This window comes from Callorhinchus milii, unplaced genomic scaffold, assembly GCF_018977255.1.
Source record: "Callorhinchus milii isolate IMCB2004 unplaced genomic scaffold, IMCB_Cmil_1.0 Scaffold9, whole genome shotgun sequence".
NCBI lineage: Eukaryota > Metazoa > Chordata > Chondrichthyes > Chimaeriformes > Callorhinchidae > Callorhinchus > Callorhinchus milii.
In genome coordinates, this window is record NW_024704750.1 from 4,599,058 (window position 1) to 4,626,612 (window position 27,555).

Consider the following 27,555-nt stretch of genomic DNA (forward strand, 5'->3'; position numbering starts at 1 on the left):
CCAAACAGATCCTCTCTGGGCTTTGCACTGAGGTCATTGAAATTTCTTGCAGTAATTTACTCTACTGTTTTGACTTATTCTAAATCAAAATCCACAAGTTACAATAGGGACAAATTGCACTGGGGTTGAACCCTTTTTAATCCGGTAGTTTTCTTATTAAACAAAAAAAAGCTCCTAAGTAAGCCCTTCGCAAAACAGATCTTCCCCATTCCAGTATCAAAAACACATTAAAATTGCAACATCCCTAAAACTCAAAGACTTAGCATTCCGGATCTCTAGACTCCTTTCCACTACCTCCGAGGACTTTCGCACAATTACCCTCAGTGAGGTGATGGACACCGTGCATTCACTTCGCTCCAACCTTCACAAGGAGCACCTAAGGACAGAGCGAAACCTCCGACACAGCGCGAGCCAACGAGGGAGACGCGACCCGGTCACTGCACCGCGCACATCGCCCACGGACCACACGGTCAATGCGCTTTACAGTCCATTCTGTGCAGCGCTTTGCGGCGTCGGGAAGCCGTGAAACGCGAGGATTATTATTATTGATCATCATCAGCATCACCATCGCAGTAAATCCTGCTCCGGAAACCTCAGGAGGTCGATAAGGCGCTGTATCAAGTGCAAGGACTATTATTGTAAAGGGGGGGAGGAGGGGGTTAAAAAGAGAGAGAGAGAGAGAGAGGGGGCAGAAAAGAAAAAAAATGCCCCAACTCTCAGAAGCAAACCCCACCCCATCGCTCTTGTACCCCTTCACTCTACATCATCATCAGCAGGAACTCCTCATAGTTGACCTGTTGGTCGCCGTCAGTGTCCGCCTGTCGGATCATGTCGGCCGCCTCGCGCGGGCTCAGCCTCTTGCCCAGGTTGGCCATCACGTGCCGGAGCTCGGTCGGGGTGATGAAGCCGTTGCCGTCGCGGTCGAGGACTCGGAAGGATTCCCGGATCTCGTTCACCCGCTCGTCGGCCTTCAGCTTCCGGGCCATCACCTCGAGGAACTCGGGCAGCTCCACGGTGCCGCTGCCGTCGGCGTCCAACCGCCGGACCATGGCCCGGAGCTCGGCCTCGCGGGGCGTCAGGCCCAGCGACTTCATCACCGCGCCCAGCTCGTCGGTGGTGATGATGCCGTCGCCGTCCTTGTCGAACAGGCGGAAGGCCCGGGTCAGCGCCGCCTGACTCTGCGGCTCCGGGTGCACGAGCTGCTCCGCCATCTCCCGCCCGCCCGCCCGCGCGCGCGCTTCCGAGTGAGGCTCGAGCTCCGGCCGCCGCCGCTACACCTGTCGCCTGGCCCCGCCCCCGCGCAGCGTCACCTAACAACCGGCCCCGCCCTCAGCTTCACCTAACAACCGGCCCCACCCCCCCCAGCCTCCCAGCGTCGCCCCGGCAACCAGGCACCATCCTCCTCAGCGTCGCCCGGCAACCAGGCACCTGCCCTTCTGCCCTTCTGAAGGTCACAGCTGGGGGTGGGGTGTTGGGGGTGTTGGGCTGTTGGGCTGTTGGGGGTGTTGGGGCTGTTGGGGCTGTTGGGCTGTTGGGGGTGTTGGGCTGTTGGGGGTGTTGGGCTGTTGGGGGTGTTGGGCTGTTGGGGGTTGGGCTGTTGGGGTGTTGGGCTGTTGGGGGTGTTGGGCTGTTGGGCTGTTGGGGGTGTTGGGCTGTTGGGGGTGTTGGGCTGTTGGGGGTGTTGGGCTGTTGGGGGTGTGGGGCGTGTGGGGGTGTGGGGCGTGTGGGGGTGTGGGGCCTGTGGGGTGTTGGGCTGTTGGGCTGGTTGGGCTGGTGGGGGTGTTGGGGGTGTTGGGGTGTTGGGGGTGTTGGGGGTGTTGGGGGTGTTGGGCGTGTTGGGCTGTTGGGGGTGGGGAGAGGAGAGCCGGGCAGAGGTGGACATCATAGATGCCAATGCTCAATTAGCCACGCAGCCCGTTGCCATTACCAAACATCGCTCTTCAGGCAATTAAAGATGGATTTCCTTTCTCCCTCCGAGCAATTAAGGCGAGAACGAGTATTCCGAGCTTTAAGTACTTGGGAGGCGTCATTGGCATTCCAAACCAAACATGAGCATCGATCCTGTGCTTAGCGAGTAAATGAAGAAGGAGCAATACATAAAACCGTTTGACTATAATGTTTAGTAAAGAGGAAATCGCTACAATACCCCAATTCACCAAGACAGACATCTACATCCGCACGGGGGTAATTGCAGGCCAATCTGAACGAGTTCTGTGAAAATTAAAACATGAATTTGTAGTTCAAGTTGATTAAAATTGCTTTCGCTGAGCTCAGGTTCAAACCCCTTCTCCAAATCATTCTCTTCAATGGCCTTTGTTCAACTCATCTTCGGCAGTCATCTAAATCCACACAACGGAGGCAATGCATTTATTCTGAATGTAGCTTTTCATTCCTGTTAATCGCCAGCAATTTGGTATAAAAGTAATTTGGCGCATAATTCAATCCGGTAGGTTTGGGCGCAGACGGTGGATTTTAATATTCATTGTGAATTCTGTTGGATTGCTCTTTCACAGTGGTGGTGGGTGAGTGGGTGGGGGGGGGGGAGAGAATTTCAGCACAGAGTCAGTTTATGGGGCAATTTGCTTTTCAAAAAGCACCTCCCAGAGATAATAATAATACTTGCATTTGATACAGCACCTTATCACGTTGTTGTTTACACAGAACTCTTATATTTATAACCATGATGACTTACATTCAGAGAACCCACATGCATGGTACCAAACATAAAAAAAAACAGTAAAGGCAAACAACAAAGAGGTGAGGGCAGAGATCAGGTGAAGAGGAGAACACAGCCCAATGATTTCATGTTGCGATTAAAACCCTGTGAACCCTTTAGCTGCACATTGATCGCTATTCTAATGTGGTTATGGGTCACTGCTTCACTCTGGGAAAATTCTGTCGTGAATATAGTACATGCTTGTAATCAAACGGATTCCCATAACCCTGGCTTTTTACAGTATGAATTTCCAACTGCTATCTTAACTGGGTCAGTTCCAGTGGTGCTTATTCAGACAAGAGCCCAGACCTTTCAAATGTACCTATACGGATGAATGCATACAAGTGATATTCATGTACTGTAGAGTGGGAAAATGTCTCATTGATCTCGCTCTTCAATTCCAAAAATGTAGGAACACAGTGGTTATGTGGACAACAGTGATGCATGCACCTGTCTGGTGAAAGTGATATTGTAATCAAAATGAACGCAGTTTTGAGAAACAAATTTTTCTTCAGTGAACAAGAGCAGAAATTCCTCTATTTCTGCTGAAGACTGAAGAAATCTAAGCCTGCTTATATTCACGTCAATTTGAAAATGTCCTCATTTATTTTCAATGAAAATAAATTCACCTCAGCGAGGCTGCAATCATGACAAAGTTCTGTGTCTTGCAGTTATCCCTTTTGATATTTTTGGAGTTCTCTCCATTCCAAAACTGCACACAATATTCCAAGTGATGCCTTTTTAATACTTATACAAGTTTAGGACAACATTTTACAATTTATAGGCAAATGGCCTCAAGATGCATTGCGGTACTCAATCAACTTTGCTGACATCAGCTTAAACATTGACTGAAGATCTTCAGTGAATGATCAATAACCAAACTCAACAAAAATAAAGTTCCTGCCAGTGAGAAAGAGATGTAATATTTCAAATAAAGCAACAGGGAACTTTTAGGCAGGGTCAGGATCATCATGAAAATAAATAGCTTGCCAGTCAAAAATTCTTGGGCAGCTGATTTCATTCACGTATCCACCATTCTTTCATACAAATACAATTTTGTTCCAAAGTCCATTTTTCTCAAGGGAAATTATCTGCATACACCTTCAAGATTATCTTTGTTGTGAGTCAATGGGCAAGTCAACACCCTGTTTCCACACCTCTACCAATCTTTCCTGACTTATAGAAGGCATGGAACACAACCTTAATATTACATCCAATGCTAAATTTTCTTCCTGCCCATTAGAGTTGCATCATCCTCTGCCCTGGTCTAGAGCTGATGTGGAGCAGGAGATATTTTTGTTCAACACATACAGATACCCATTATTACACTTGGAGTATCCAAACCAGACTGCAAGTTCTACGTATTAGAAATTCCTAAGTTTGGAATAAACTGTACTCGGGTTCTCTCCACAGAATGACGCACCCTGTTAACCCAATTCTGAAGGGATGCAGGTTAGCAACAGCCAAAGCTTGGGGACCCAAGAGTATAATAATAATAATAATAATCCTTGCATTTGATATAGCGCTTTTCACGTCAGGAGGATGTCTCAAAGCGCTTCACAGAACACACTGTAAAGTGAATTGACTGTATATTTGTGGGCGAACGCGGCAGCCAATTGCGCACAGGAATGTCCCACAAACAGTCGTAGATTGAAAATGACCAATTTATTATTATTTTGGGTTTTGGAGGGATTATTATTAGGCTCTGTGTGGAGTAAGGAAACTTGCCCAAGGTTTCGCCCTCTGCCTGGAATTGAACTCAGGTCTCTCGCTTGCAAAGCGAGTGCTCTAACCACTGAGCTACAGGACTCCACGCAGTATGCAGTTTAGGCAGGTTAAACAACATAGTTTGCCATTGAAAGCACTGTCTGACAAGCTTCCCACTGTTTGTCCAGCTAGGACCACTCTATACCCATTAAAACTTTGGCATGCAGGGTTTGAGAGCTGGCACAGGAAATCAAGCATGCATTCACTGCAAAGTGCTTAACAATACCATTCAATGCTCAGTACCAGCCTTTTTTTTAATGATTAGAAAAAAACTGGCAAAAAGAATTTTTTTTAAAAAAAAAACCAAAAATCAAAGTACAACAAAGTGGCAGATTTGTGATCAAAAACCCAATTATTTTCACAGTATTAAAAAAAAGTCATTTTGCAAACAGCCACTACAATCATGAATAATTTTGCGCCACGAAAATTATCCTTAAATTGGAAGTTAAGTAAAGTCAGAAATCATTATTTTTAGGTCCAAACGTTAGTGAAATTTTAATGTTGGAAACATTCCTGGATTGAATATTTATTGATTTAGAAATGCAATTTGAAATAGCGCAACACAATTTGAAGTTGCCATTGTCAAGGGATTTTCTATTCCTACTGGACAGAAGGCTCCAGTAAATGTGTGTGTGCCTCAGCATAAGCTGGCCTCAGTCCAGCTTGCTGAAGCAATCTGCACATGGACTACTTGCTATCTGAGGTTGAGCTTTAAACCGTACACAGTGGGACACAATCTACTTCACTATTTACTGCCGCGTCTGCAGACTTCATTTGCTCACGTTATTCTCTCGCTGAATGCCTCATCTTTTCCATCCAGATGGTGATGTGTTTTTTTTTGTTAAAAGATGTGGGTGACACTGGCATTATGCCAGCATTGATGGCACATCCCTATGTTCCCTGAGAGGGTGGTGGTAAATGCATTCTCTTCAAATGCTGCAGTCCTTGCAGTGATAATGCTCCCGTGATGATGGTAGGTAGGAAGTTCCAGGATTTTTGCCTCAGGAGAACAAAGGAGCGCCATGTATGTCCATGTTGCCACTTACAAAAGGAAAGAGCAATATTTTCTTCTTCCCCTACCAGCCAATGTTAGAATGGGATCATGTAACGTACAACAGACATATAATGAATGGATCAAAAAGGAAATGACAGGACTAGCAGCAGACTGATGATACTTGGTCAATAGTCTGCCGTCAAAGCAAAGGGTAAATGGGATTTTCTAAAAATGAGATTGATGCACGTGAAACTTTGCTAGGCTTTTAAGAATCACTATATGCACAGTTAACAAAGCTTTCACTGCAAAAAGAATGAGCATCAATTTATTTTTAGCAGAGCCAAAAATAACTGCCTGTATTGAAGACCAATTGGATTCAAAATGTCTCTCAGTACAGTTGCATTAACAGACATTGTTACAGTGTCTACATATGATTTAGCTTTGCATATTTTATGGTGAGATTTTGTGCTCGTCAAGTCAAAGGCTGTTGATTGTGGGGAATGGAAACAATTTTGTCCTCTCATCAACAACTGATGATAGAGATTATATCGAGTTTCGATGCAGATCCAGTAAAACTCCCTGGTTCATCAATATATTTTAACCTGACATATAATTGTGTCAGTGATTTTTTTTCCACTCTAGCATCAACCATTCTGTAGCTTCTCCAAATGAGATTGCTGATTTGTGACTCACACTGTGTTGTTGGCTCATGCATGGTAGGAACTGGGTTAAGGATATCCATACGATCCTTAGAGTTTTAAAAAAAAAGCACTTGCATTGTATAATGCTTCATCACATCAAAACTTCTCAACGCATTTTACAGCAATTACTATCCAGGGAATGTTTTCCTGGCAAACTTGGCAGCCATTTTCCACATAGCAAGATCCCACAACCCACAATGACAGATTCTTTGAATTGCATCCAGAATCTGACAAATTGTTAAATTTGGTGTTAAGAACGTGCAGAAAACTGTATTTAAAATTAAGACACCGTTTAAGAATTTGCATAATTCTGGATTCTCTGAAATGCTAATTAATAGTGTATCTAATCATGGGTGGAATTTCCAGCCTTACTTCTAACCTTGGTCCCTAGGAATGGCTATGGTTCAGATAGAATGCATCGTAACAAGAAGAGGAGTAAACCATTCAGCCATCTAGCCTGTTTCACCATATTATTGGATCAAGATAGATTTTTTAACCCCATTTCCCAGCGATTTCTCTATATCCCTTAATCTCTAGGTTTCTTGGTATGTTCGTTTGACCACCAATTGATACCATGAAATACACATACACCACAGTCCATGCTTTATATGAAATGCACAACTCATCTCCAATAAAGATATAGCTGTATGTTCATATGGACCAAAAGAAGCTGAAAATAATAGGGCAGCAGAATCCACGTTTCACCTTTGAGAGATCCAGTGAAGGCACAATCTCTTTATAAAGTCAAACAGATTGAAACTTGAGGGAAAAAATTAGGACCTAAAAATGGTCATCTCATCAAACAACATGCTAAATCTAGCTCACTTTCAACCAAGAGAGAAGTGCGAAGCTTTAGAAATAATAATAATATAATCCTTGCATTTGATATAGCGCTTTTCACGTTGGGAGGACGTCCCAAAGCGCTTCACAGAACACACTGTAAAGTGAATTGACTGTATATTTGTGGGTGAACGCGGCAGCCAATTGCGCACAGCAATGTCCCACAAACAGTCGTAGATTGAAAATGACCAATTTATTATTGTTTTTGGTTTTGGAGGGATTATTATTAGGCTCTGTGTGGAGTTAGGAAACTTGCCCAAGGTTTCACCCTGACCTGCCGGGAATTGAACTCAGGTCTCTCGCTTACAAAGCGAGTGCTCTAACCACTGAGCTACAGGACTCCAGAATGAAATGTTTGAGATCATATGATACAAGTTCAAGAAAGGAAATTGATCTTCCAAGTATTCTTCAGGAATCTTATCTTGCCAATAAAGGATGATCAGATGGATGGCCAATATATAAACTCAAACACAAACTATTTTTGCAGATACCCCACATGTTGGTACATCCAATATATTTGCACACAAAGTTCATTGCCATGATCTGTTCTCTTAATGTAGAAACGTTAATCTGCCATTGGTGGCATCAATGCTAGATCTGGAGTCCATCTTGACAAAGAGAACACACCTGCGTCACATTTTTGTTTGTTGATATCTTAATACAGACAGGACAGTACCCTGGGGCTCTCTGCCCGATTGTTGAACTGATCCTGAAATAAATATTCCATTAAAATCAAGAGGAAAGCCTTTCTGACAATCCAGCATTCACTATTGCACAATTTTAGTTTCTTTTCTATTGCTCCTCCAGTCAGTGACAGAGGGGTAGAAACTAATCATCACAGCATGGCTAGCATATTTTGTTAGAAGCAGTTGAGAGCCAAGTTTTAATTCTTTCTTCTCCATCCATAACTCATTGTGGATTGTGGTTATGTGTTCTGTACGCTTCAACAATTAAGCAAGATATATTCAGCTCACACAGGGCAACGAATGACCCTCGTTCTAAGAAAACAAAAGTTCTCCAGTATGATGTAATTATACACAAGCATTTTCCCCTTTGTGATACATGTAGTGAGCTAGGGAATTGCCAGAAGTGTTACTGGAAATAGGCTAACGAACAGAATGTGAAATATATTAGAACCATTTTACACAGAATTTTCCTTTGTTCCTTTACACCCAGTAGCCAGATCTCTCTGCATTTCCAATGTAGAACAACTGCATACACTTGTGTCCATAAGCTCAGTGATATTAATTTGATTAGCTTTTCAAAATTAACACTGGATAACGCTTGGAGATGATTCTGTGTCTAAAACACTGTGTGAATCAATTTGATAATTGTAGATAATAATGTAAAATGAGTAGTTTATATGAGTCACTTGAAGCCGCAAGGCTCCAAAAACCCCTTTAATTCTCTCTAGCACACAGTTTCAGAACTAGGTTTGAGCTGTAATATACAACTAATTCACAAAGTAAGTTTTTCTTGGATCAGGAATCTTCGATTTATTAATTGAATAAAAATGCATGTTTGAAAAGACAGTCTTATATAAAAAGGCAAGTCAGTGTGAAATACATCAAATCTTCTGTTAATATTCAAGAAGGTGAGAATTATTACTTGGCTTTGGGAGATTCAAAGGCAATTTATGAAACAAATTGAGAAGAAAGACAGGCAGAAAAGGTGGTAGCTAAATCTGTGTGTATTTCAGGCAGGTTGAATAGAATGAGTTCCCTCCACCCCTAATGATTTTTCAGATTCTATATTTAAAAAANTTCAATATAGAGATTTGATCCTCTGACCCTAAGAATATATACATTTTCGTCAGTGTGGTTATGGTCTAAAATTGCCTCAAATACGCAATCGCTACACTTCAAGAATGTTTGAATAACATGATGAGATACTATAGCTGACTGCAATCACGTCAGAATAAAGCTCCACGGTTACAACATAGGAAATCCACCCAAGTCTTGTCATATAAATGTGGAAGTGTCTGAGACTCTTGTTGTATGCAAAGTGAGGACTTTTCCATTTCTAGCAGTGCCATGAACAAACACCACATACACACACACACACAAGGCTCCCAGTATAAGATTAGAAGTAGAAGTGATTTTTCTTCTGAAATTTCTTACAAACTGCCAAATTTGCCTTCTTTATTAGAATGGGTTCTGAAACTGGTGGCAATAGGAATTTCACCTCTGCTCACATGTCTGTCTTTGCATACAGATTTCTTTATGCCGCAGTGCTGATGTGCTCAAAGGATCAACATTAACTGGATAACAGTAAGCCTGCAGTAAAGTATCAGCAAAATCCTAAACTTATTTGATGGCTGTTTTGAATTCAATCCTAAGCAAGCTTTCAATAAGTCTCTTTATATTTTTTTACAAGGCAAAACAGCGCGAATGGGCATTAAAAGAAATTCTGAAACTGTACACTTTAGGATGCGAGCACGTGCATCATAAAGTATAAATCTCCCACTGTTCTAACAACAACAATTTGCATTTATAAAGCATGCCTCATGCAGAATAGGGTTCCCAGAGTTGCCATGGTCTTGAGGGGTTAGTACTCTTGACTCAATAATGTGCCCCAATATATCCAGCAAAAATAAAATAGTAATCTGCTAGCATTGTACTTGTCAGATACACTGAAGGGATTCAGGGAAAAAAGTCACTTTAAAACTATTAGCATGTACCTACACACCAATGCATTATTGAGGGAGGAAGCTCAAGCAATGCTTTCAAAGCTCAGGGGTCCTAATTTAAGCTTTGTGCTTCAAGGATCCAAATTGTTTCCTGGGAGCTCTGCTGTAACATCTACTTTAAAAATATCTAAAAAAAATCTATAGAGAAAGACATCTTACAAAAATATACAGTTGAATCAGACTCCCATGCTGATGGTTTCAAATTCCAGCCTTTACTGACCTCTTAACTCTACTGTTCTCAATAGCTGAGTTTTTTCAGCTCTAAACTATCTAAGATGTAACGATAAGAATCTGGTACCTAGTTGGAGTGGGGGTGGGGTTGGGGGAAAGAGCAGAGTTCAGTCCATGAACCACAATACAGGCTGTTCCTAATGACATTAAAGGTGGCAAAGAATATCCTGGCCTCTCAGATGGAGAAGGATACTTAGAGACAATAAACCAGTGCCAAGAGGGCCATTCAAGCCTTTCTCCTGCTGTGAACAGGATTCATCCAAAGCTTTGCTGAAGAAAAAGCATTCCTATTGATTGATATGTGCATCTGGAATAACCGACATATTTACTGAACATGAATTATTTGAGCTGTATTTATTCATGACTCTTTGAGCAGAATCACAATTTTCAAGCCTGCAAATGATTCTAGGAAGTCCAGGTGGTAATAGATTAATGTATTGGTGGATCAGTAGAAAATACACCAAACATCCATAGTTTTGTACCAGATAAAGAGGGATCAGGCACATATTCACTGCTTAGACCAGCTGGACGCACAGTCAGTTAGTCATTGGGCAAAGACTAACCTTTAAAACCACCACAGAATGACATGTACTCACATTATCTAGAACGGCAACAAGTCCATAGCCACCACGAGAACAGCTTGGATCATAGCAACATACAGGAATGGAAGAGACCACTGCAGCTTATCTCAGTTATCCCAAAGTGCAAATAAAATCAACCACCATGAAGCTGATGCATAGTCAACAGTAGATTGAAAGAAAACAGATTTATCATTCCCACATCCATCCTCAACCAGACTGTACAGACCTAAATTGTTGAAAGATGTTTCAAAAAAAGCATTAAAAACTCATTGACGGTATATTTTGTAACCTCATGTCTTACGAGTACAGCACACCAATACATTTCATGATTCTTATCCAAGTAAACAGCTCTATCTATTAAGGCTTTCGCCTCCAAGCCTCATTCATGAGACAACCAGTATCATCAAAACAATCATTGAGGACCTTCCAAGCTTTGCCAGGTGTGTCACTTCATTGCTAGTTCAAGCCCTACATGATCAACCTACTGGTCCACATTACGGGAAAATGTGTGCTTTCACTTTCAAGTGATATAAAACAAAAATTGTTTAAATTCATTACAATAGACACCAAAAACTCTGAACACCGCAGGCCTTTTAATGCAATTCAGTTACACTGATCTCCAAGAACAGACACGGTAGGCCACAAGTCCAAGCAAAAAGTATGGATGGGAACCAGTAAAAAAAAAAGGCCAAATGGCAAAAAGTGGAATCCATAGATGTTTGGCAAGATGCTGAAATGACTACTGTGCTATGGAACAGAAGAATATCCTGCACTTATATACAGAGAATAACCAGTAGATTTCATTATAAGTCAATGGTCAATTTGAGAGATTTTTTTTGTAATCCTTCATTTGAAAAATCTTTCACCTTCTTATATTTACGTTTCTTCCAGTCAGAGAACATTGTACACTGGCCACAATTTTGTTGTGTAATTATAAGCCCAAAGATCAAAAATGTGGCTGGAAGCAAGATATGGCTTTTCTCATAGCCACTTCTTTAGCTCAGAAGGCAAACTGAGAAATCCAGCAGCCAAGTTATGTTTCTGAGGGAAAAATAATAGTATTACTGAAGAACATCAATGCATATGTTTTTTTTAGTTATCTATTAACTTTCAAAAGAAGAAACGGGAACAATTTGGAATAAAAAGGCTCATTTGGCCCAAGACATTTATTGGCTGACCTCAATTCCTTTTTTCTAAAAAATACTCAACTCTTGGATGCATTTATATTATTTGTCTCAATAACATATTCCAGTGTTGGAGACAATGTTCTTTGCCTAATAATCTGCCATCTGTATCCATTAGTACGTCGTACCTGACTGTTCTTTCCATCAAAGAACAGAACGCAAACTACACTGTCCTACTCAAGCCAAACTCTCATCTATGGTTCCGGCTTTTAATAAGATAATAATGCTTGCATTTGATACAGCGCCTTATCACATCTTCAAGACGTCTCAAAGCACTTCACAGAATATACTGTAAAATGAATTGACTGTAGATTTTGTAAATTAGTACACTGGCTACCTTGTGTTACTCTATACTAATTCACCTAATTGAATGTATTTTCAGTGTACAGTATTAAATACATCCAGTACCTAAAGGGTACTGGAGCAATGAATAAAAAAATCACTAAATGTAACCAAAGATGGTAACAAATCTCAACAGCCACTTCCCATCTGGTAAAAGGGAGTTTCTTGGTCACAGCAACACGTGGCGTAAACCTTACTGAGAAAAAAAAATTGACTTCCAAAATTAAGTTCAAACTCTAATTCCCACAACCACGGCTACTGTACAGAGCACAATTCAACAGCTCTCACTTTAAGCTCAAACTGTAAGTCAAGTAAGCAAACAGTGCACATAAGTGGTGTCGAGGGAACAGAATGGCTTACTGGCTGTTGCTCCCTGACCTCACAGAGCAAATATATTGCTCTCTGGTCTATTCTAAACACAGGAAGTTGCTGTAACCTTGTTCTTTATCTGCATGAAATCTGCTAGTCTTTATCTGCTGGTCTCTTCTTGTGTGTCAAAAGGTGACCCCCTCGGGTTCTTGAATTAGTTTCAAGTTATAACAGCAGCTTCATTTAACCTTAAGCCTCATCACTATTGATCTTAGCAGGAAACCTGGCTGAAGCAGATCTAACACTGCAGAAAGCACTGGCCAGAATGATTGGGTTTGTTACTGGTTGCTACAGGATCAAAGAATAGATTTCATTCTTTTCCCAGCGATGCGGGATTCAAAATAACATCCTTCTATCCTATTGCCAGTTGATTCAAATAATTTCTTCTTTAAAACAATCTTGTGAATGTAATGTTTTCATCCTTTCCTAGTAAGGTACACTTTCTGTAACCTATTTTTCATCTCCTACTCAATTTTTCACTGTCACTAACACAAGTTAAATGCTTTATGCATTAATCATAGATACCCGGGCATTTCTTTCAGGGATAATTTAACATCTGGATGTTTCAATTCAAAATTTATTTCCAAAACCAGTTAAGACAAAGTGTGACTAATAACAACAATTTGTACTTATATGGTATAGTACCTTTTACTTCGGAAGAATGTCTCAAAGTGCTCTACAGAGGTAGAGTGGGAGCCTGAGGTGGAATGGAAGTGGGTTTGGACGGGTGAAAAGGTATTCAAAGGTCCAGGTCTTTGGGCAGGTTTTGAAAGCAGAGAGGAAGAGGCACGGCGAAGGGATTTCACAAGAGCGTGTCAGAGACAGGGGCAAAGCAGTTGAAAGCTCACCTGCGACGAATGTGGTGGGAGTGGGTATGAGGCAGAGTTGGTAGAGTTTGAAGGAGGAGAGTTAGTATCATGGGATATCACAAGGCCACAGTGGCCTTTGAAGGCAAGGGCAAGGATCTTCGTGGAGCTGATTAACGATGGGTGGAAGGGTTCGCGGAGCCGAGTGCAGGAGAGGATGCGTGCTGCAGAGTTGACCTTTTGAGGGAATGTATATCACAAATAAAATGGATATGTTTTGCAACAGCTTTTGATTTTCGTTTAAAAAATAAGAAGTTATAACTCGCAGATTCTTCGCTTGGCTCTGATGCAATATTAAATTCTTTTTTGCACAGTAAAGGAAGGGAGGTGTATCCAGAATACAGACAATAATCAACATTACTTTGTTCTCTTTATTACTGTGTTCTCCATTGTAGAACTCATTCCATCACTAATCTACAATGAGAAAGTATTGATGTTATTACAGATCAATGAAGCAGAGAAGGATAAATCTGCAGGAAACAAACATTTTCAATGCTCTGACTGAACTGAAAAATTGCATTCTTTAAACAAAATTCCATAACCTGCATTCACATTTCAACACTAAAACACAATTTGCATCTTCTGGCAAATTATCGACTGCATCTTTTGCAAATCCAATTTCAGGACATGCAAACAATGGGAAATGGCCTGCCTTAACAGGCATCATAAAAATACAGAACTGCAATATTGGCAAAGAGGATTGTTTTTGTGTGAGATTGGATGGTAAATGATCAATTCTGCACTGAGTGACAGATTAGCCGACTGACATATTAGTGTTCAGTAGAGCCACAGTCCTCAAAGGATTACTGTTCATGCAACGTACTGCTGAATATCTGGATTGCACCCCTCAGTTTCTATAGAGATCAGAGCTTTGCTAGTCTTAGCAGCACATTCTGAGACGCTATGCAGCGTGGCGGGTGCTGAATATGTACAAGTTGTTTTGTGAACAATATCCCATATTCTGCAATAACTACAGGTTGTCTAGTTGTGTGTGTGTGTAAGGGAGGGGATCAGTGTATGATTTATATGATCAGTATCCTCTGTTTGCCAGAGAGGAAATTCATTTATGCCATTTTACCTCTTCATTTAATGGTGTAAAATGTGACATTTCATAATGATTCAATGTGATCACATCAACCCTGTTATAAAATGTATTTTTCCACTCAGTGAAGATCTTCAAATTGGATAACAATTTCAAGCTGCTTTAAATAGCTTTCAAACAACAACAGCAGGAAACTTCCAACAGCCCTGGAACATTTTTGCCCACCTCATCCTTTCCTCTCTCCCCCATCCCATCACCATATGTAAGAGGAGAAACTTAAGCAGATTCCCTCACAAACCCCAATGCCTTTCCAGCTACACATTCAATAGGCAAGGAACCTGCTTGCTGCAGAACACCACTGATTCCACCTTAGCTCAGGTAATCTACCTCCAATGGTATGTACCCACTTGCAATCTGAAGAGCTGATAGAACTCATTCCATGTGTGCCGGATGGATTTGATTGAGAGGAGGCTTTGGCATTCAGAATGGGGACAAGGAGGTCATTGTAGGATACTTTCATGAATGACAAAGTGTGAAGCACAATTTGAAGATTGTATTGCTGGAAGCCATCAAACTTCTGAAAGGTTCACAGAATGTATTCATCAAGCAGGAGCTTTCTTGAAAACCTTACACCTACAGTATTCTCTCAGTGTCTATGTTTAGCTTGGGGAGCTGAGATTTCCTTTATCAACACCACTGATGCTATTTTGTAAAAAGAAATCTGATCGAGAAAGTCTAAAGTAATAAGCTTGAAATTACCATCCAGTTGCAGGTTACATAACTGCAAATAACTAAACTGATTTCACCTCTGGGTTTCTGCGCAAGATTTCTGTTTTCTTATAAATACCCACGATGATTAAATTCACAAGTCAGGAAATTCATTAAAACTGTTTATTCATTCATTAAAACTGTTCATAAATTCTCCTCTTCTTCACTGCTAAAGCAGTAACAATTTGCATTTATTTTTATTTTTTATACATACATATTATATATATATATATCACCTTCATGTGGGGTAACGTCTCAGATTACATCTAAAGAGGTCAGTTTTCTTTCTCTTGTGAAAAAATCTTTTTCAACAACACTTAATTACAAAGTTTAAATTAGTCCAAGACCTAAATAGAGCTTTCTTCCAGGATGGATAGTGTACAGAATACAAGAAAAGGTTTGGTGTCTGACAGCTGATCTTTGTTCACCTGTCTCCAGTCTCTCTCACTCAATTACAACCTTTTCCATCCTCCTCAGTGTTAAATCAATACTGAGGTCTCAGGTCCGAAACTTGCTAGCTTCCAATAGATTGTCTCACATGCTCTTCCTCTTCCCTAAACCTTCAGTTCCTACTCTGTAGAGCCCTGTTGCATAGTGGTTAGAGCACTTGCATCGCAAGCGAGTGGACCCGGGTTCGACTCCCAGGCAGGGTAAAGCGTTAGGCAAGTTTCCTTACTCCACTCGCCTCAGTTTACATAGCAGCAAGTGGGAACCTGGTTGTTAGTCGATTGGCTGATCACTTTTCTGGGGGAAATAATCCCATCAAAAAAAATAATAAGGTTGGTCACTCAATCCATGACTGTTTGTGGGACACTTGTGTGCAACTGATTGCCACATTTAACCCACAAAATATACAGTCAATTTGCTCCACAATATATTCTGTGAAGCGCTTTGAGACGCCTTGAAGACATGATAAGGCGCTATATCAAATGCTAGGATTATTATTTATTATTACTCTGTGATTTTCTCTCAGGACCTAAATATTGCAGAACACTTTACCACCTCAGTCTTCTCTCTCCCTCATACATTTACAAGCAAATTTCCCCCAACCAGTACTTCTGGACTTTGCTCATTCAGTCTCTATTCTTCAAACTCGATGGTTTATCGCGCATTGGTCTTCAACAGGGCTCTACCCTATTTTTTTTGTTAGCAAAACCTTTTCCATCAGCAAAAACTGAAAGCATGAACATCCTAGCATATTGCTCCAATTCCAGTTCCAGTATTGATTCTCCTTGTTTGAACTGTAACTAGACAGTCAAATATTTTAAGGCTTTACCTTAACATGACCACTGTCACCTGGTCAACTTTGTAAGCAGAACTACCCGTCTTAAATCAACATCATCACTATTTTGCTGCTCATACCAGACAGTATATTCTTCAGCATTCACAATATCAACTATTAGGCTGAATCAACAGCTCTACACACTGAGAAGAGGTCAATGTGGAGACTTTGGCTGAGGCTGTTACTGTCTAATAGGAACACAGAAACAGAACAAGGTCATTCAGTTTATTGCGCCCATTATACCACTTTATTGGATCAAGAAAGAGAGAAAGCCTGGTCTCAAGATTCCCTCATATAATGAAAATATAGGATTAGGGACAAATAAAGCTATATTTAATATGCACCTGTGATGGTCATTCAAGTTTAAAAAAATTATATTCTTTTTAAAAAATTGCACAAACAATATTGTTTGAAGATTAAACAATTTCATCCTTAGAAATCTTTTTAACAAATAACATTCCCTTAGAAAAAGTCAAATATCCAGTGGTCTGACCTTCCATTCAAGGCATACAGTAATATTCTGTACATATATAATATCTGTGACGATCCATTAAAATCTACATGAAATTCAGACTCAGCCTAAGTCAGCAACATAGTAAGTGACCACCTTCATCTACAGTACTTTGATTGTAGTTGACTTAAGAACCAAGTCGGAAAATGTTCACAATCTGTTACATTTGCCCCCAAATTGCTCATTTCTCTCTCTAGACAAACTGCGGGCAGGTTATATATAAAAAAAAACACATGCATTTTGTCCGATTACCAAACGCATTGTGAGCAGCAAATGCTTGGAACAGGTTGGAGAGAGTTGGTACAGAATGAAGGGGATAATTAACTGGCGCAGATGCTGCAGTGAAGACCACCTTAACACTTTGATGTCAAAGCAAGTTTCTCTGAACCTCCAACGCACTGGGGGATTGTAAATGTGCCAGTTCTGCCTTTGATGCAATTTTCTGTTGACAGCACACAGCATGGATTGCCGTAGGGCTGAGGGAGCCCAAGTATATGCAGCAGACGACATCCTCTGAGTGTTAAGCAGTTGTGATTGATTTATTCCTGGGCCAGTTGCTTTGATACTAAACCCCAACTGCAATCTGAGGAGCTCTTTATAGTATTAATATGAATACAAAATGAGGCAAAATCAGAAATAGCTTTCATTACTTATTTCACTCTTCATTTCAATCCCCACATCATACCAAATGTCAAGGTAGACCAAAAAAACAGTAGTGGGGGGATAGCATCAGAGTAGGAAGCTCTCCCAGCACAGACACAATGGGACAAACCACCCCTTTTGTGCTGTAATTTAGCTATTCTAGGATGAAGCAGCCTCACAAGAAATAAGACTTTGGATCTCTGGACTGCAGAATTGCATGGGGGAAGGGGAAGCGTCTGCAAACTTTAGAACACTGTACGAGAGTGCCCGCGAACACAATTGATCTGTAGTAACAATAATATTGCATCTGCCTTCATTACCAGGTTCCTTCAAGATATTGTGAAGTTCAATCCAATGGCATAATGGTTCAAGTTTTTAAATAAGCATTAAATGAGATCATAAGCGCTGTTCAAATGAAGAAGGCCCTTCGGCCCATTTGATCCTATTCACCTCCAGAATACCAGCCTAACGTCCTCCAATTATAGAATCAGACTTTCTTGTGAATGAAATCTATTTTTGCCGAAAGGTCATCGACCTGAAACATTAACTCACTTTCCTGTCTCCATAAATGCTGTCTGACCTGCTGCGTGTTCCCATTATTTCTTGAATGACTCCAGTAACGTGACCTCAACTACTCTGTAGTAACCTATTCTAGTTGTTAATTACCCACTGGTTAAAGAAATATTTCCTGGTGTCAGCCCTGAAGCTGCCCTTTGCAACCTTGAACCTATAATAATAATATAACAATAATCCTTGCATTTGATATAGCGCTTTTCATGTCAGGAGGACGTCCCAAAGCGCTTCACGGAATATACTGTAAAGTGAATTGACTGTATATTTGTGGGCGAATGCGGCAGCCAATTGCGCACAGCAATGTCCCTCAAACAGTTGTAGATTGAAAATGACCAATTTATTATTGTTTTTGGTTTTGGAGGGATTATTATTAGGTGTGTGGAGTAAGGAAACTTGCCCAAGGTTTCGCCCTGACCTGCCTGGAATTGAACTCAGGTCTCTCACTTGCAAAGTGAGTGCTCTAACTACTGAGCTACAGGACTCCACTGAGCACAGCCCTCTGTGCTGCTGTGTTGGCATATCTGAAAGTATTTTTCTGGGTTTACTTTCTCAACCTCATAAAAAATCTATAGAGTGGAATGCATGCTAGGGCATTTTATGCAACTCATTAGGTGATACTTGACTTTTTCATTTTCCATTCCATTTCTTAGTGGTTGTTCCCAAAGAAAGAATTCCAAAGCTTTGTGTGCCTCGTATTTTATTAAAGCCTTTAGTGCTGGATTTGGTCTTTAGGCTACATTATGGGCAACGCAAGGAGACTTAACTTGTACAGATCAAGACATTGTCGTGAATGTGCACATAATGTGGTCATAAATACGAGCAAGGTAAATGGCATACAACCATCACTATCTAGCTGCTTTCCTTCAGCTCTCCAGATGAATGGTTGTTAAAACTGACACAAGCAAAGTAAGTTACCATTTAATACTTGGAAGCAAAGCCTCACCTTTCAGCTGATCTTCACCCAGAGCGATTTTTCAAAGCTACCAAGGCATCGTGACAGGCCTCATAAATTAGAGGTGGGGTGTGGGCCCATTTCATCATAAACTTTCCAAAGATTGATATCACTTCAAGTCCAGTCGTATTATCTTTGGTAAATAAACCTATTCATTCCTAATCTTGTGCAAGTTGATTATTCTAATCGTTCCGCAGTAAATTTTTTCACACGTACGTCTTTTTTGAAAAAGATCCTCCTCGCTGGAATGATTATCAACTGGTTCTACAATGTCCTTGAAAAATGTATGTATTCCCACAGCCTATCCGCAAAGCCCATCCATCAAAGTCCACCCTGGTAGTATATGCAAATTCCTCACAGTTCAATTACAAAATTCTGTGACAGGTACTCCATCAAATAAAAAAATCACAGAAACTTGATGTAGTTTCATTAACATGCATTGCCTTGACATGGTTGGTGTTGCTCTATTCTAGTAGAAAACAGGTTTAAGGAACACGTGAATAAACAAATCCACTAAGTACTGCGTCTCACAACTGGAGCCTCAGTCAATCATGATGCTTTGAACCAGCTGTTTGTTCAACTAAACCAATGACAACACCTCAAAGCAGCTCCTTTAGCTGAAATTGAGACATCTGTTAACAACAACAACAAGATTCCATTTATAGAGTGCCTTTCACGTCGGGAGCACGTCCCAAGGCGCTGGACAGTTGGGTCAGGACCCGAGCAGGGGGGAAATGGTCAGGGGGAGGGAAGGGAGGGAGGGAGCGAGGAAGGGGTAGAGAGTCGAGTGGGGAGCTGAAGGCACGGTCAAAGAGAAAGGTCTTGAGACCGGCCTTGAACTCAGTTCACAACACATCTGAAGCACTGTGACTGGACCCATCGAAAGACATTGGGACAAATAAATCCATGGAATTGAAATATCAGGGGATCTTATTCATGGAGATAACATCTCAAAGCAGAGCAAACATAAAATATTCCTGGAACATTTTTCTAGTTTACAAAGACCTTCAGTAAACCTTTACTGGGTCCCAATTAGAACGATTGGCTCATTTGTATAAATACTCTACAACTAATATGAAAATATTGTGAAAGACAAGTCTGCTCAATTCATCCATAAGAGCCTATTTGAGAGAACACTTGAGAAGCCTCTGTTATGTGGTGTTAAAGTGATTATAAAAGAATAAGTGAACTGTACTGGGGATTAAACCCAACAGGTTCCAGCAATTTACACGAACAAGGCCATTGTACTGTTCATGCAGCCCAGTCATTTGACAGGATTAATCACCTACAACAAATGTCAAACATTATCACATTTTCTATTTGCATATCCCTAACCTAGCATCCCGTGTAACCATTCTAATGTGAATGAAGCTAACAATTGGACTATGATGAGCTGACCCAGAAATCACTTCACTAAAGGAAGCAACAGTGTAGATTCCCATTTCTACTGCCCTTCCTTCCAGGTGTCGAACCTCAGGAAGTATTCATTGCTGAACAGGTCGTCAGGAAACATGGTAGAGGCCAGGACACTGGACTCATTTAAAAAGCATCTTGATGTTGTGATGGGCAAGTGGTAGGGTGGGTGTTGTGAAAGGATGATATCAGATGGGTCGAAGGGCCTTCTTCATCCAAACCAATCTTGTGATCTTATAAGAACACAGATCAGGATCAGCACCCTCTAGTGGAGGGCAAGCATGACTTCTATAGAAAACTTGCCCGGGTGCTGTCAAAGTTAAATTGAAATAATCCAATGATAATATTCCTTGCATTTGATAATAGCGCCTTATCACATCATCAAGATTCCCACAGTGCTGCACATTGGGCATTGCTGGTCAGTGGCCAATGACAACCAAAAGTTAAAAACTAGGAGTATTTGGGGAATTTCCCAGTAAAAAGGTTTACGGAAGAACTTTGCAAATTGAAAAAAAATTCAGTATTTTATGCTTTCACTGCATTGGAGTGTATATCTCGATGAATAAGAGCCTGTTCATGTCCAATAATGAAGATGCATTCAAAACTGATGCATTCAGAGATTTATTTCATCTTAGCTGTTAAGTCATGCTAGGTGGAATTTCTTTGAGAACTACAACACAGTGCACAGTCTAAGTTAAGTGCCAAGTAATATATCATGAGAGGGATACGGAAGAATGCCCTTCAGCCAGTTTGATCTCGTTCCTCCACAGCAGGCTTCACCCTATCGTCTTCCCATTACACGTCAAGCTGTTTGTATATTATGTTGCGCCACTGGAGATAAACAGATTTCACTTCAACTAATTCTCTTGTGGTTTCATTGGCACCGTTGCCATGTCCAACGATGGTGGAACATTCCATCTGACAGTGAATTTTGGCTCCAATAGTAAACCTTGGAAACAGATTTATTTGTGTCCTTTATTTTCTAAAAAAAAGATTGCTGTCCCTCAACTGTTCATTCAGCTTGTCCGTGGCCAGGGGCCAGATTGTGTTAACCACCACAGAACTGGAAATACACCACATGCTGGACCCCTCACAAACGTTCCAGACCAAAATTGTGAGCTAATCAAATCATGTCCAGCCATTCTGAGTGCTGGTTAGCGTCCACTTAGTCACTGGAGTGAGGAAGTAGAGTGCACACGACATCATTTCCTTGCGCTTTGGGACACCCATCACAATATCAGGTGGCCGACAATTATTGCGCAATCTCATGAAGTGGGACCACCTTTACCTAGGTCTCCATTCTGACTGGGGGAGGCTAAAGTTCTCAAATGTTATGTGCAGTTGCTGTAAATTTTCTGTTGATGACCTGTTTGGTTTTTTTAACTAAACCTAAAGATGATTACAGAATATAGCTCTGATCGTGCAAAGAATTTGATCAGATTGTACAGTAAATGCTTTGAGATGAAAGCAAATTATATTCTTTTGATATCTGAAAATCTTGATCAGATACCAAAAACACCATCCCAACAAAGGACCCAATAAACTGTCTCAAGGACAAACACCAGAAAGTTAAACATCTGCAAAGTCTGATCCAGAGGCAGGTACTAACCTGAATTTCGGGTATCAGGTTCTCACAACCCTCTCTAAGGAACCATTGCATCCTTGGCTCATCTATTTAAACTGTCATTGTTTTCTGGCATTGCAAGTGGAAAGCATTGAGCACTGTGTTTATCCCCAAGAGGAGAGCAGACTCTGATCCACCAGTTATATCAGTGCACATGTAAATCATTGCATTCAACTATTCCAAGCTGTTGCAACAGCTCCTATTCGCAACAACCTGCCAAGTTGGTTTCAAAGCAGGTTAGTTCTGCCGCCCTCCTATCTCTCTGCCCTCCATCATACCAACCCTGCCCCCGCCCCTCCCCTCCCACTCTCAGGTCCTGATCCCCGAGTGTTCACCACCTTGGGACGTTCTCCCGACTTGAAAGACGCTTTCAAATGTGATTTTTTTTGTTGTAGTTAACTTGCGAACATAAAAGGTCCAAGTCGGTTGGATAAGCTTTAGTTTTAATAATAATTTCTCACTGCCCCATTCATTGCATCCTGCAGAAGAATGCAGGGAAACAAACCAGCTAGCAAAATGGGCAGACATGTGGCAAATAAAGTTTAATGCAGGAAAATGTGTAGTAGTTCACTTTGGCAGGAAAAATAAAGAAGCTTTCTAGGGTCAGACTCTAGATGGTAGGAACAAAGATCTGGGGACTCAGATCCACAAATCTCTAAAAGTAGCAACAAATGCAGATAAGGCTATAAAAAGACCAGAATATAAAAGTGAGGAGGTAGGTGTGGTAATTCATATTCCATGCCAGTACTTTCATAGAATTGGGAATTTGACTAAGGTTTATAGAAAGGGTTGTTATATATGAACAAAGAATTACTATTGTGGGATAGTCAGTTCCTGTAAGAAGAATCAAGAACCAGGTGCAACATTACAAATCGAGGTAGCAACATTGGGAACCTTCAATCTTTCTTTACATCACCCCATTATTTCTACTCATTTCAAACAAATTAGAATTCAGGGTCAAAAGAAGCTTTTGCAATAAAGAGAATTAAATTGCTGAGTAAACATGGTTTCTGTGGTGACAGATTTTGTGTTATAGAGGGGTGCAGGCCAGCATTCAGGAGTGAACTTGATGGTCAGAATGGCTGCTTCTCATTCTGTGATTTCTATATTCTCACTTGCTTGAAATGAACCATTCAAGATGTGCAAGCTCCACCATTGCCACCTGCTGGCAATCAACATACAGCATGAACGAGGACCTTCACTGATCCACTTGATGGTTCTGATGAAGGTTACCCCCAACCCCCAACACAAAAAAAACTCTTTGCCTCTCTCTCTACTTTATCTCAACAACAACTCTTTGAAAATTCAAACTTTACCTCTTCAAATGGGCAGACCTTCGATCCCATCTTCCTATCTCCCCTATTTCTCACTTTGCTCGAGTTTTCTCATTCCACCTCTGCAAAGGGCTTCCAAACCTTCCCCCCCATCCCACCACCCATAGTGAGAGATGCTTAAGTGCAAGTTCTTATTGTCCTTCATGTGCTCTTTCATAGAGGGATATTCGGATATAGAATGCATTATCACAAGATGCTATTTTAGCTCAATCAATTGGAAGAACAAAGATAGAGGAGAAAATGAACAGAGAAATGAGATTGAGGTTGATAGTCACTCTGTGGAGCTAGCAATGACGCAGGCCCGATGGGCCAAAAAGCTTCCTTCTTTGCTGAAATTTTTATCATTTATTTCTGGAAGAAATCCACCAAAATGGGCAGGATCTGTACAAGGCAATGTTCCTCCGTAGGTTTATTCTGTCTCTGCAGAACTGTCATGTCAAAAGTTAATGGTCTCAATTTGTGCCAAATCCAAGTATTGTAGAAAAATATCAAAACATCTTAGGTTTCCAAACAGTTTCTATATGTTCTTCAGGCTGCCAGGTAGCTCTTGCATCTCAAATATCAAGGTCAAAACCCAGAACCACCAATTGTCCTTTTCCTCAATGTATTCATGTGCAGTAATCACACACGATCCAAATAAAACGGTAACAAACTTGTTTGTGGGGAAGGAGTGAACTTGATGGTCAGAATGGTTGCACTTATTTGGAAGTGGTCAGTAATGATCTCCCATCCCCTTTCTGCCCAAAGTCATCTCCATTATCTTACAGTCATCTTCAGAGTTGATCTGCAAAAAATGCTTTTCATGCTGATTAGTATCAGAGGAGCTGACTGCTTAATTGTTTTTTTAATCTGTCCCTTGTAACTGTTTTAATGTTACCTCATTCCTGCATGGTTAGCACTGTTTAATAACATTTACAGTTTGTTAAAATAAAATGACTGTGATGAATGAGGCTGTAAATCACAGTTATTGCACCAGAGGACATGTTCCAAGATTTCATTTGAACTACTGCTTATTATATTTTGCAGTTCAGAAAGCATCGCCATCACCAACAATTATCCCTGTACGCTTCCAAAGCCAATTTCCCTTTTTCACTTTTCCTTTGATTCTGTAATTAAAAATTGAGTCCTTCTAATCCTTAATTATTGTCCAATTGTCGATTCTTACTGGAAGTATTATTTCTCATTTGTCAGTTGCCCAGTACATAAGACAATCTTAGGCTGGGAGACACTATGCGTCTACGAAAGGTCAGATTGCTTTGCCCAATACTGCTCAGGAGTTAACAGCTCTCATTCTGCTGAGTTTCCACCTTACAACCGATTACACTACACTGTTCCTATACAGTACTTGCTTTCACCAACCAGTCAATAGCAATTTTGCTTTGTTCCATCTGTGAAACCTCAATATAAACTTCAGAGAAATTGTATTCGTATAAATTGCCACATAACTGTGTGACCCTTCCAGCTTTATCCCAGCTTGGTTTTACACGTTATAACTGCCGCAGAACCTTGTAACAGGTATTTTGTGCACTTATTGGTATCTCTTACCTGCCTCTTCCTCCAGTGCTTTCTGCTTCAGAGCAACAATAATCCTTCCATTTGATAAAGCGCCTTATCACGTCATCGAGACGTCTCAAAGCGCTTCACAGGATATGCAGTAAAGTGAATTGACACCTTGTCTGATGGAGCCATTTTCCCCTCTGCATTCACATCAGAACAACAACAACAAAATTACATTTGTAAAGCAGTCTGATAGTCTGTATTTACCACTCCCTATCCATGAGTTAATATAAGGGGCAATTTTGCATAAAGCCTTAGAGTCAAATGGCAATTGAGAAGTGGAGACGAGTGAGTTCATTAATAGTGTTCTTTCTAGCATGTAGGATTTGGTGGCATTCAGTAGCAGTGTTTCCTCTAAGATTTTTTATTCAGGCACTGGATAGAAACCCACTTCAGCTTTATCGGATTAGAAATGATAAAGTGAGAAACAAAATGACTGCAAAGCGGTCTTTTATGCAGATAGTTGCTAAAAAGTACAAACAAATAACTGAAAGCAGAAGAAATAAACACAGCAAACAGAGTTGTACAGCGGCAGTAATAAAATAAATCAATAGCTCAGCCCCTGCAGACTGTACAATGTCCACCTACACAGCAGAAGTAAATAGCTTTTAAAAATCCTCAACTCGCTTCTTGCAGTTGATCTAGATTATAGCGTTGTGCATCTCTCCAACACAGATGACACCAATCCTGGTTCATGATCTATAAATTGTCCAGGTTTCCCTTAAGATGACACCCATTGAATATGATAAATCTACCTCTAGCCCAGCATTCAAATGAAGGCAATTCAAAGGCAGCATAATTATTTCAATCTGAAACTTCCAACCTCTTTTTGGGAGGGTTCAATGGATCAGGTTATTAAGGGATGCAGCTTTATGAATGATCTATGTTTTCTCTCCATCCAGCAGCACCTTCTGTTAGGGGAGAGATCCATTTAACAGCCTCAAGCACACAGTTTTGAATCAGGTAGTTGCAACTCAGCATTTTAATCTGTATAGCTTCATGCATCTTTATTACAGCACCAAGATACCCACAGAGCAGGCAGCGGGCTTAGTTCAACAACCATTTGTCAAACAATACCTTGCAGCATATGTCACTTAGGGTTACTTGAGGGTGCTAAGATTGAAAGGTTTTGTACCTCTGTCTCTATACTACAGTAGTTAAGATAGACTTCCGCAGCCACTTCAGTCTACCAGTGTTTAAATAACCCGTCATCAAACTTAAACAGCAAAGAAGTTGATCGTCATTTCATATTCCATCAGCCTGCTGTAGAAACAACCTAATTACACTTGTATTACAATCAGCTATATTAGGATGCACATGTTCTGTGTAGGTCAAACGTATATATGTCTGCTTACAAAATACAGTCACTGCACTTTACAATAAATCCAGTGAAGTGCTTGGAGACATTTTGACAACATGATACGGTACTATACAAATGCAAGGTTATTATTAAATGGATCAAATTCAGCTGCCCTCACAAAATATAAGTGAGCTGTGGATTCAAGGGGAGAGAATAGGCCAACAGTCTTTGAAAGCCAATTGTGAAGACAAATAGGGTTAGTTCCAAAATTACATTTTCCATTAATTTAGTTTGAACAGATTTAGTACATATATAAAAATAATAATAAATAAGCTTACATTTGATATAGCAGTACCTTTCATATTAGGATGCCTCAAAGCACTTCACATTATTAAAATGAAGTGACTGTGCATTTTGTAGGCAAATGCGGCAGCCGATTTGCACACAGCATTGTCCGGCAGCATTGTCCGGCAAACAGCCATGAAGCGAATGACCGGTAGATGGGAAATTAGAGATATTCTTACTCGTATCAAAAGAATCCCTTCGGGTATCAAGAACACATCCATCGGTCACCTCCTCCAGGACATTCTTGGCAACCGTTCAAGAAAAACCGTGAGCAAGAGAGTTGGGGATGAATAGAAATAGCACAAGACGGAAGAGGACTAGTGATGAGATTATAATGGGCATACCTTTCATGAAGCATTCTCCAAAGTGGAGGAATTGCAACACAATCTGATATTCTTGAAAGAAACAGAAAATCCACTCAGGGATCTGAATGGATACAATGAAATATACAGAAGGGCTCACAGGTATAATGTTGGAAAGAGCAAGTGCAATAGGAAGACAATAGGAAGTATTTTTTAACCCAGTGTGTAATTAATGACTGGAATAGGTTAGCAGGAAAGACGGTCAAGATTCATTTATTAAACAGCTTGGTGCAGCGCTGGGAGGAGGGAAGTGTGGGCATTCTGGTACGATACGATCAGATGTACTACGCGACCTTTTTCATCTGAACCTCTCGTGAAAATTCATGTCTCTTTGACTTTGTTCCAAAAGGTTGCGATAATTATCAGAGCCGCAAAGAATGTCCACAATCTGTGGGTTTCTCAGTACCTTGGGACACAGTGATGTGAAATGTTAGCCAGCTGCCAGCATTTCAACTGGAAATGGTTGAATGCTTACCTGGGTCTCTACTCTAGCCATGTCCATTTTGCCTGCATGTGCTTTTTCCAATTTGCACCTTTAAAAGCAACAGTGGATGTACAATCATACTGAAT

The 27,555-nt window shown here is 40.7% G+C and overlaps 2 protein-coding genes and 1 non-coding gene across 3 annotated transcripts in view; all 3 read right to left on the bottom strand.

Annotated features, from left to right (window-relative positions):
- Window positions 1–27,555, bottom strand: part of mdga2a (MAM domain containing glycosylphosphatidylinositol anchor 2a) — a gene marked incomplete at its 5' end in the record, with an annotated part of 236,384 nt that overhangs the window by 189,279 nt on the left and 19,550 nt on the right. The gene's annotated exons all lie outside the window — the stretch shown is intronic.
- Window positions 659–1,220, bottom strand: LOC103185350 (calmodulin-beta-like). Its single transcript, XM_007903796.2, has one exon. It carries the CDS (start codon window positions 1,209–1,211, stop codon window positions 759–761), a length of 453 nt encoding a protein of 150 aa, XP_007901987.1. The 5' UTR covers window positions 1,212–1,220; the 3' UTR covers window positions 659–758.
- On the bottom strand, window positions 7,288–7,359 carry trnat-ugu. The gene has a single exon. It is a non-coding gene; the product is annotated as a tRNA-Thr (tRNA).